This window comes from Amphibalanus amphitrite, unplaced genomic scaffold (genome assembly GCF_019059575.1).
Source record: "Amphibalanus amphitrite isolate SeventyFive unplaced genomic scaffold, NRLGWU_Aamphi_draft 000042F_arrow, whole genome shotgun sequence".
NCBI lineage: Eukaryota > Metazoa > Arthropoda > Thecostraca > Balanomorpha > Balanidae > Amphibalanus > Amphibalanus amphitrite.
Window position 1 is genome coordinate 347,976 of NW_024881538.1, and position 10,720 is coordinate 358,695.

A 10,720-nucleotide genomic window follows, 5' to 3' on the forward strand; every position below is an offset into this window, starting at 1 on the left:
GAGTTTTTGGTTTGTGTGTGTTTGGTTCGGTGTGCGATTTGAAATTTGAATTGTTAAAATATCTTTAGGGGCTATGCCTTAAGGACCCTCCCACCTTAACATTAGTTTTGAGTTGAGATAGCCAAATTGGTGGCCATGGCCTGAAAATACCGGTTTGGGCATTCACAACATCGAAAAATGCTTTAATTCGGAGATATGGAATTTCAAACTTGCAGTTTTCGGATTCTAAGGGGCTAATGCATTGGCAAGGCTATATAAACCAGGTAGAACGCTCCGGGAAAAAAAGTTGGAAACAATAAATTAGTTGCGGCATTCCCTGATGACGCGAATGTGGGTCAGCGGCCGGCGGCCGGCCGCCGCTAACACTGTAAGAGGAGGGATGCGCGAAACTTTTGCTTGTTGGTGATTGCGCTAGGCAGTTAAATGGTAATGTTAGGATACGTTTCGAAAGTAAATTGAACGACGCTTCGAACGCCGTCAATGAATTTGCGATACGATGACTATTTGTTTAGTTAGAGCCGGCGAACTTTTACCTTCCGACCGCGCGCGGAGGCGATATGGTGCCACCAGGCCCATGTCACTCCACTTTTGATGACATCATAAGGGGGCCACAGGACAATTAATGGCGCGGTGCGCCACAATCGCTCCCAAGCTACTGGCCAACAGCTGCCATTTTTGAAAATATTATTTTGAAATAAAGTTTCAAGTAATGAAAATATTGTAATAAAGTTGTAACTTAAATCTATACCATATCTAAAAACTTACTGAAAAATGATTTATCCATAGTAAAAATATAAGCTCGATGCGTTTTTACGTTGCTTTCCTGCTGTTGCAGAGGGTTTTTAAATCGTCTATATCTTCAAAACCGGCCATTTCTTAGCATATTGCTGCTCTTTTTTGTCGCTGTAAAATTAGTTGGGCTTTCCATTGACATCAACGGCTGAGCGGTATGTGCAGACTGCCATCAATAATCTTCAAATGAAGTTAGTCATTTTTACGTTGCAAAGGAATGGAGTACCCCTTGCGAGCATCAGGGATGACGTCACTCAGGATCTGTCTCTGATTGGTCGGCGGGGGAGTGGCTGTACCTTCTATAGATGGCCTTGGGTGCCACACTGGCGGTTTTTACGATAGCTCAAAATTCTTTTGAGATAAAGAGATGAAATTTGACATGTCCTATCTTTTGATCAAGCTGGATCTTATGGTACAAGTCGCATATTTAAGGTAGGTCAGGTTGTTGACCTATGTTGTCGCGCGTGAGCCTCTGCACAGTCCAAAAACAACGCAATTTCTGAACACTCAGTGCCAAGAAATCCTTCACAGAAAGATGACACTTGGCAGAAAGAAGAGTTGTCGGTTTCTTACCGTTCGTATGTGTCGTGTTTTCACAAGAGTTTAGTAAGGTCATGTCCGTCACGTGACCTCCCCTCATAACTCAATAGGTTTACTATCATAGAAGCGTTTATCAATCGCCGGAAATCTTAGCCAATCCCACTGGACACTGGATCCATACCCACATGGGGCCCTCCTGACTGGCCACTCCCTCTGAAATCCACAATAACATTGGGCTGCGGCCACGGTTATGTATTAATGCTTTTCACTAACAGAAATACAACTTCAACCAGCACAGTGCACGCCGCCACAACAGTCCGACCCACGTCCCTGATATCGACTAGCTCCCGGCCGGATGCACATACGCGGAGCCAATCAGTCCGAATGTGACCTGCAGCTTACAATTGCTGTGTCGCATGGCGCATGGCACAGGACGATTCCTAGCAGAGCAGCTGTCGGCTGGAGTGGAGAAACAGCACGTTGCGACACACCGCGCCGGCAACAGAGCTCAGCAGTGCTGATTGGAGGCTGGAGCCGGAGGTAAGGGCGGACACAGGCACAGACATTGCAGGACAAATAACAGGATGTCAGTTAGGGATATAATTCAAGACGAATGATTCAAGACGGACTGAAATAATACACATTTTGCTCACTTGGATACCAACTTCAAACTTGACGTTTATGTATAGCACCATGGAAACAATGGGCACACAGGAAAGAAACAAAAGATGAGGGTTTTTAACTCAAGGAAGTAAAACAGCCCGAAGTGCAGACAAGCACATACTTTTGGTAATAGCTATCACCTGTCCTACTCGTCTTCTCCCTTCATCAACTACTGGACACATTTGAAGCATCATATATAGCACCAAATACCAATGTCCATAACCAAAGCTTGCAAGTAGTTTTAACTTCTATGAAGCCAAGGGAAATGTGCCTACATTATGCATGTAAACTCAAAATTACACATGACAAAGGAAGCTTATGTAAAGAGAATAGTTGACAAAAGCATCTCATGGTTAAAATTATTCAAAACTGCACACAGGGCAAACATAAAAAGCAGTAAGTGTACTCAGTACTGTTCTGTTATGCTAAGAAATAGTCCAAAACAAAATACAATCTTTTCATGTTTGAACTGGTTGTTCTTCTATGCCCCTTCATCCATATCTTGATTACAGATGGGCTGTTACTGTAGGCTGATGAAGTGATACTTGATTGCCTTTGTGCAAGTTTCAGTTGCAGCCTCCTTGGTACTGCACTGGAAAGCAGATTGAATTGAATGCCTCTGAAAGATAGGAATACAGGCAAAGTTAGCTGTAGTAGTGTCAATGATAATAGACATGACATTTTTGTCCTTTGACATACATTTGTTGGTGTTTATTTGAAGTACAAAAAGGTACAAAATAAATTGGTTTGTTTCAAGACATGCACACTGCACAAAGCCGCACAGACATTACACAGGCATATGAAATTGGTACACATAAAAATTGATGATTAAAAAGGTCAAAACTTGCAATAATAATTGAAGTAAAAGTTACAATCACAATCATTTGATTTAAAATGACTTGACATAAGTCACAAGACGCAACGCTCCTATTCTTTTATGCTTTCATTATCCTCCACATATCAACCAGCTTGATACCAGGCTGTGCAATAGTGTGTACATAACCCCATGTTGCCATTTTATTAGAGCAAGTGGGGTTACAACAACAATGCTAATGTCAAACCCACATCTGCAACCCGTACTGCAGTTTCAATCACCTTACAAGCACACCTTCTGGCAGTTTGATAGGCAGAATGGTCATTACTACTTTCCCCTCATATTCAACACATATTCCCTTTATACAGATACAGTTTAGACCTGGTTATGGCAAGCACTTTCGAGAAAAGACATGATTAAAGTCCAAGACAAAGGTCGAGAGAAACAACACCAACATAAAAAACCGACTATGTAGCACTAATACTGTCAAATTCATAAAAATATATACATGAGTCGATCAGAAATTCACTGTAGATTTCGAAAATGGTGTCAAATGCCACTCAAATACCCCCATTCGCATGAACGAAGCAATAAAACACTGACCTTCAATTCCGCGTGCCATTCTCCATAGGCCACTGTGTATTAAATAACGCGTTCACTGATAGCAAAAAAAGAGACCCACATATGACGCGTTTGCTACCAGCCAATCAGCGCTCGAGTTACCGAGCGCTGATTGGTGGAGAGGGCCGTCGTCAGCAGCTAATTACACGTTGTTTTCCTTGAACATGTGCGTGAGCGCTGATGCTGCTCACGGGCTGTTGCCATTTTTCGTAATGCTGAAGGCACGGGAGCGAACCCCCCTGTGCATTGGTATGCCCCCTTAGAATTTGTGACGTCAGCGGAGATCTAACAATTTTTAAATCTTTTACTAAAACGTTTGGCAGCACGCGGTGGTATATGCTGCTTTGCGCGCAACAAATGCCGCACTTTTAAATAAAGTCGCTAGGAACAGCGGAGATCCCAAAAAGTAAACAAAAGTAAAAGTCTAATATCTTGAAAACCGGTGAATATTTTTCGATGAAATTTGGTAGATATTCATTTTTGCTCTTTCTGAACCGAGCGACATCACTTTCATGCCAATTCATTAACTTTTTTGAAGGTGGGAGGGTCCCTTTTAAGTGATTGTAATTATGTCGTAATAATAAATGCATTATTTTCTTTTCTAGGGAAATAATACCTTTTGGATTTTGTTGCTAGTGGCTTCAGGCTTGCATAAGTTCCTCTTTTTGGCTCTCTCTATCGTCTGGAGGTTTCGAAAGATGCTCTCCAGAGATGGCGCTAGTAAATTTGGCTGACATGACGTCATGCTAAAAAGTGATGGGTTTTGTGAGAGCAAATGTAATAATAGTTGAAAATTTTGTACTTTTGCTTAATTAAGAAAAATAAATATACAATTGTTCAAAACAGCGTTTTCCTCATTCATCCTTCATTGTTTTAAGAGGAATATAGACAGTTTAAATCTTTTTCTTGACCGCAATTCGCACACGCACTAAATTAAAAGCTGGAGTTTTGTGCGTTCGTAAATTGTGATTTGAGAAAATAAGTTGACAATAATCTTTTGCACTTTTGCTTTACAATCATTTTCAATGCAGATAAATGCATTGATTATTCGAAAATAGGCATATTTTTAAAATATTATGATTTTCCACAAGCAAATTTTACCAAAAATTTGAACTACTTACAACTGACGAACGCATCCAATAATCTGGATGTCTTAGGATGAGTTCGTCATTTTTTCCCCAAGGAAATACGATACAGTTCAAGCTACTTTACCGATTTATTAGGGTACTTTTGCCAATGAATTAATAAATAAATGACAACAATTAATCTCATTATCAACCATACTCGGAAGAATTTTCTTCGCATAAGCGCGAACACATCCGCGCTTTTATGAAAAGTCACGCCTGTAGATGTCAGGACTGCTGCTTTATGTTTCGCAAGGTGGCGCAGCGCGCAGGGTACCGACTACCGAGGCTGAGGTCTCCAGACTCTCCACCACGATTTAGCTTGGAAATGGCCGATGGGGAAGGTCTCACCCAAAAAACGGACGCCCTTTTACACAGCTGCATAAAGAGAATGAATTATTGGCATAGCTGACCACACGTCCCCTCCCCCTCTCCGCCCCAGCTCAATTGGAAATATCGCCTATTTTCCTTAGTCAGTTATATTCTGACTAATTTCTCACTCTTCCCAGTAAACCTTAACATGCATGATGCAGATGTCCACTGCGTAAGTCGTGTGCTTCCGTAAGTGTGCCAACTATATAGTGTTGCCTACACTCTACAGTGCCTACTGCTTCCCCATTGTCGTTATAATTGGTGATTCTCAGGTCAAAAGTTACACAGTGGTCTCAGAGAACAATCATTTCAACAAATTAACGATTCAAACCGTTGCATTCTACTTATATTCCGGTCAGTTCTGCTACTAAACGATTCCGGCAAAACACTCTTTAGGTTATGTATTAGCGAACCACCACACAAATTTCGCCCAATCAATGGTCAGTTATTACTGCTGGGCTGAACCGTCATACGCTATATAGCCTATTGCAGTCAATATTTTCAGAACGATACTGACTGACGAAACACAACGTATTCGCGGATTCGCACATACGTTGGCACCCAGGTGGCCTGTCAGCAGCCGCACAAATTGAGATGGTACACCGTAAAGCATGCCTTTCCACACAGGCACAAGCACAGGGACACAAATTCTCAAAATCCAAACTTATTCCAATACTGGTCAAATACGAATAGGCATAAAGTTTTGAGGTTTTCTCATGTTCATTCTTCTTTCAACACACGCGGCAGACTGCAGCAGAACATCTCACAGAGCTGCGCTGGATGCAGTCATGAGCTGGGACACGGTTTGTGACCAATGACCGATCGGGGGTGCCAGCCTCCTCCCGGCACGCGATGCACTGGCCGCCGCGCAGTCGATGTCGGGGCACCGCCGGCATTCGCCGACAGGGTTCCATCCGATTCGGTGTATTGGTGGCAGCCCGAACAGTGACCCACGCGAAGCTGGTGGACGTCGATGGCCGATGAGCGATGCCCTTCCGCGACCGGCGCGGCGGTGGCAGTCGGTCCCACATCAAGAACAGATACCAGTCATGCGGTCAGTCGGCGACGGCGCTGTCGCGAGCCGATCTGATGGTCGCGCGGTGGGCGTTGCCGACGTCCACCGGGACCGTCGACTGGGGGAGCGCGGCCGCCTCTTGGCCGCCGCCTCTGGTCGGCGCGCTCGTTGCGCTGTGGGACGGCATCCACTGCAAGTCGTTCACTGTGAAGCGGTCGTTTGACCGGGCCTGGCAGGCGGGGAAAGGGGGCCTCAGATGAAGTAAAACCATCCCTCAGGCCAGCTGCCTCTCCACCTCACCATGGCAGATAAGCGGACACCCTCGTGATCATCGCAGCGATGATTGCCAATTGGTGTGTCATTATGGGAGAGGATGCCAGCCTCCTTTGCAAGATAGTCTGCCTTTAATATAGTGCAGCCCGACCCATTGCCTGTGGTGCAGACTGGGCTTGATAATGCAGTGCAGGACACACCAAACGTAAGCGGCCATCTGTACCCCCTGTGCAGTAGGGCTGACTCAAGAGCCCAGAGTTGCCCTCCCCCCACCATTCTGTGCACGTGATAACTGGATGGGACATGCCATGGTCAGCATCTGTTCAAAAGCTGCCCTAAGCATGTAAAGCTCCACTGGCATGCTCAAGCATGGTCACAGTCAGTTCTCACTTCACAGTTGAACCTCCAATGGAAACCCATCACAAAGTAGAGATCAGGGCGCCTCTCACACTGCAGCACACTCAATGACTGAGGCACCATCTCATCACTTGCAGGTGGTTCTTGCCAGGAGCAATGCCAGCCACGCACATCAGGTGATAACAGCAGTGTACAACTGCAATCTACAAGCATCCATGTTCTTTCTGGTTTTCTCCTGTTGAGATCCACTGCCATGCATGAACTTGATGGGCTTTTGTTGCACTCCTCCCATGTGCAGACAGACAGGTTTCTGCTGAAACAAAGCAAAGCAAATGTGATTAATAATGGCCCTGTTTCACCATCCAGACACTGTGTGCACTGGTAGCTACGGCATACCATAGCATCACTCAAATGATGTTGCATGTGATCTCTTAGTTTATGATGAATCGCGTTTGGAACAGAGTGAGAGGTTCTGAAAAACCGTACCAAGAACAGAGGTTTGAGTTCAAATACTGCTAGCATGCTGCTGGTGCTGGTAGGTACTGCAGCGTGCTAGCGTTCTGGGATGCTGTCATAGCTTAGCGTCACAGTGAAGTTTGTTGACACTGCCATGGAAACCCAATGCTCTGACACACGCATGACACAGCGCACTGCAGTGCTCTGCCGTGAAACACCACCCATGAACGTCGGTTGCATGACCAGGATCGGAGCAGTGTGGCAGACAGTGATTTTAATTTTAATTGCACTTCCTAGAGATTAACATGTTGTTGGTGAAATTGCTATTCATTATTCCTATTACCATTGTCTAAATTTCACATTTCAAGACAGCATCAGCATTGACATGTTACATAAAATAAGGTTTAGACTTCAGGTGGTCCCGGGTTCAGCTATTAAGTAAAACAAGGGCAAAAAATTGTCAATTTTTTTTTTTAAATACCTGCCTTCATCAACACCTCATCTAATCTAAACTGAACCTCATCCTCATCTAACAAGGCCCTAAAAGCAAAAACCGTTTGATAACAATGTAATATTTTGCAACCGCTGCACCATTACTGTCACGTACGCTATCCCTAGATTGGTTGCTGGTAAGTAGTGGTTGTCGTCATCAACTCGTCATGCAGCAGCTGATTGGGATGGGCGGGGCCTATTTTTATCCAGACGATAGAGAGAGCCCTCTTTTTCTTCCCTTGGGCCTGGCATTTGCCTGTATCAGTATAGGTATTCGGCCGGACTGGACTAATGCTATTATTACGACTGGACCAAGGCTGGACGGTTTGCAATTTGCATAGCCTTAGCCATTGGACTGGACTGAGACCAAGTCGGCAGTGGAATCTGCTCATGTTTCATGTTTGTTGGACATGCTGCTGAGTGCTGAGTGCTGCATGATATATGTACCTAATGCATTTGTTTGCATTTAGCGGGAAAACCAGCTAAATTATTTTATGACAGAACAATTACCTTTCTTACCTTTGATCTGAAAAATAATATTTATTATAGTCTGTTCCGTATCAAGCTTGCAGTCGGAGTCTCTTCGGCAGATCGCTCCTCCGCTAAAAAATTTGTGTCTTAAAATGTAAGAGCTGTATATACAGAAATCACGCATTGCTTTCAGCAGGACACTTTGGCTGCAAGCTTGAAACGGAACAGAGTGTAGTATTGTGGGTTGTTTCATTGAATAATCCCATGAATGCATACCTATTATGCTGCACCTGTTCTGTGTTAAACTAATCATCCAATGAACCTAGTGTGATTTTTTGTTACAGATGCCCTAGAAAGAAGCAACTCATGATGCTGCCTGTTGACTTCCAGTTCCATCATCACAAATCTGCCTTGTTGGTCTTTGGTATGCTGCTCATCACATTAGTGATGGGACAGCCAGAAGAGCAGCTGCCTCAGCTGCAGCAGGACCTGGGCCGTTATCCACAGCTAGATCTTCACCCAGGTAAAAACATGTCTTCCACATCTTTCATGCCTGATGTGATCCTCGCTACTTACTGCTACGCTGGCGAGCGGCCAAGCGTGGCTGCGATCTTCAAGTCCGTCTGGATGAGCATTGACATCGGCTCCGACCAGTTCACCGTGTACCGCGGTGCAAATGCCAGCGATGTTCTGCACCAGCACAAGGTGGCCAGTGGGCAGCTGTTCACCCTGCTGCCCTGGCGCGTGCGCCACGTGCGGCTGCCTCCGTTTGAGCCCACTTGCGTCGGTGTGGAGACAGTGGAGCGGTACAGCGTCCAGCTGAGCGTGCGCCACGTGGACTACTGGCTGGCGCTGCTGCTGGCCGCGGGTCTGGCGCTGTTCGTGGCCGCCGAGCCGCTCAGCACCAACGTCGTGTTCCACTACTCGTCCGGCGTGGCGATCGGCATGTTCGGCGCCGTGCTGGTGGCCGTGTTCGTGCTGAGTCGGCTGCTGCCGCGGCGAAGCTCGGCGCTAGCCTTTCTCTTCACCGGCTGGTCGCTGGCGCTCTACCTGCTGCAGTACGTGCTGGAGAACCTGCGACAGCACCTGATCCGTTACCGCGCCTACGTTCTCGGCTACCTGGCCGTCTCAGGCCTGCTGAGCTTCGCCATCTGCTACTGGTACGGCCCGGTGAAGGACCGTCGGTCGCAGACGCTCATCAAGTGGTTCCTGCAGCTGGTCGGGCTCGGCTGCGTCTACATGTCTTCCAGCATGTCCGAGGCCTCGATGGCGCTCGTGCTGCTGCTGGTGGGCTGGCAGGCGCTGCCGGTCAGTGTCGGGGTGCGGATGCGTGCCGCGCTGCGCCGCCGTTTGTTTCGGCCCAAGCCGCGCAAGCTGCTCTCCGAACAGGAGTACCTGGAGCAGAGCGCCGTGGCCACGCGGCAGGCGCTCCAGGAGCTGCGCCAGTACTGCCGGTCGCCGGAGTGCGACGCGTGGCGCACCGTCAGTCGGCTGCGGACGCCGACCAGGTTTGCCGACTTTGTGGAGGGCGCCTCCCACCTGTCCGATGAGGAGGTGCTGGAGTATGAGCTGGAGCCGACCACCCTGCTCCCGAGGGATGACGATGATGGTGCCTCGGAAGACGACTGGTGAAGGTCAGAGGAGACGCCGGAGGAGACGGCTGGTGAAGATGGATCAACATTTGTAAGACGGCTGGTGATGCCGAATGGTGTTTTAAAACGTGGTTAGGAAGGACGTGAGATAAGGAATCGATGGGGAGCAAGAGGAACTAAGGTTTTGAAGCGGATGGATGTAGTTGCAAAGCTTGATGCATGACGCCAATATGTGAAGTCAGTCCAATGCGTGGTGTTGAAAGGCTCGTATATTACGGTTACCTATTTGCGAACGGTTTTTGCTCTGTGTCTGGAGTGGTCCACCATCTGAATGCCAGCTTGCAGTATGCCAGCCGTGAATTCAAAACCTGATGAAACATATCAAAGACTCTTGGCATGACGCGAGAGGCACATTTTCTGGGTGTTACAACGCCTTGGGGGTGATAGTCATCTGGAAATGTGCGTTACGTATTCGGAAGCTGCCGTGGAGGTGGTCGCAGGACGATATTGGGAGACTATGATCGTTATGAGCTCTTGTCTGGTGCTCATAAGTGATCCGCTGCCGTGTGTCAAAGTGGCCAGAGATTGAATAAGGTGTTTCCTCATCGTGATTTGGCCGTAGGCTTTATGAACTGTACTGTTGCCATCAATGTTCGTCGTGGGTCCTTACTCATTCCCATCCCGTCTGTGCCTTGTGATCAGCTCATTGCGTCATTTGGTAGGTAAGAGGCATCAGCGTTACTGCAGCGGTCCAGGCTACCCGTTACGCTGGTAATATTGGTGGTCGATCAACTGGTGTGCAGGTCGTGGGAACGATGTGCTATATGCGTAGCTTGTGTCCCCATCTATGGTATGCTGTTAGCTGTAGCCAAACGGGAGCAGCCCTGGCGGCGGACCTGCGAACTACCGAGTACGGTCTATGACGAACGCCGACGTTGCGCATGTGTCGCATCGTGTGCTTGCTCGTTACTGCCAAATGCCTGTAGGTATTCTTGCCGAAGGGGGCTATGTGAAGTGATCTCGGCTGTATTTGTGGCTCGATTTTAGTCCCTTCCGATGTCAGACTTGTCACTCATGCTCATACCTTATCATTTTCATCAGATGACCAATCGTAACTACAAATAAATGTCATTTGTTT

The 10,720-nt window shown here is 47.0% G+C and overlaps 2 protein-coding genes across 2 annotated transcripts in view; one reads left to right on the forward strand and one right to left on the reverse strand.

Moving 5' to 3' along the window:
• LOC122375949 (paxillin-like) overlaps positions 1 to 588 on the reverse strand; it is a 96,523-nt gene extending 95,935 nt beyond the window's left edge. Inside the window, exon 1 of the mRNA XM_043355585.1 lies at positions 534 to 588. The gene's annotated coding sequence lies outside the window, so the exon portion shown is untranslated. The remainder of the gene's footprint in view (positions 1 to 533) is intronic.
• Positions 31 to 10,720, forward strand: LOC122376001 (nuclear envelope integral membrane protein 1-like). The gene is made up of 2 exons (XM_043355628.1): positions 31 to 52; positions 8,335 to 10,720. The coding sequence occupies exon 2, from the start codon at positions 8,357 to 8,359 to the stop codon at positions 9,620 to 9,622; it is 1,266 nt and encodes a 421-aa protein (XP_043211563.1). The 5' UTR covers positions 31 to 52; positions 8,335 to 8,356; the 3' UTR covers positions 9,623 to 10,720.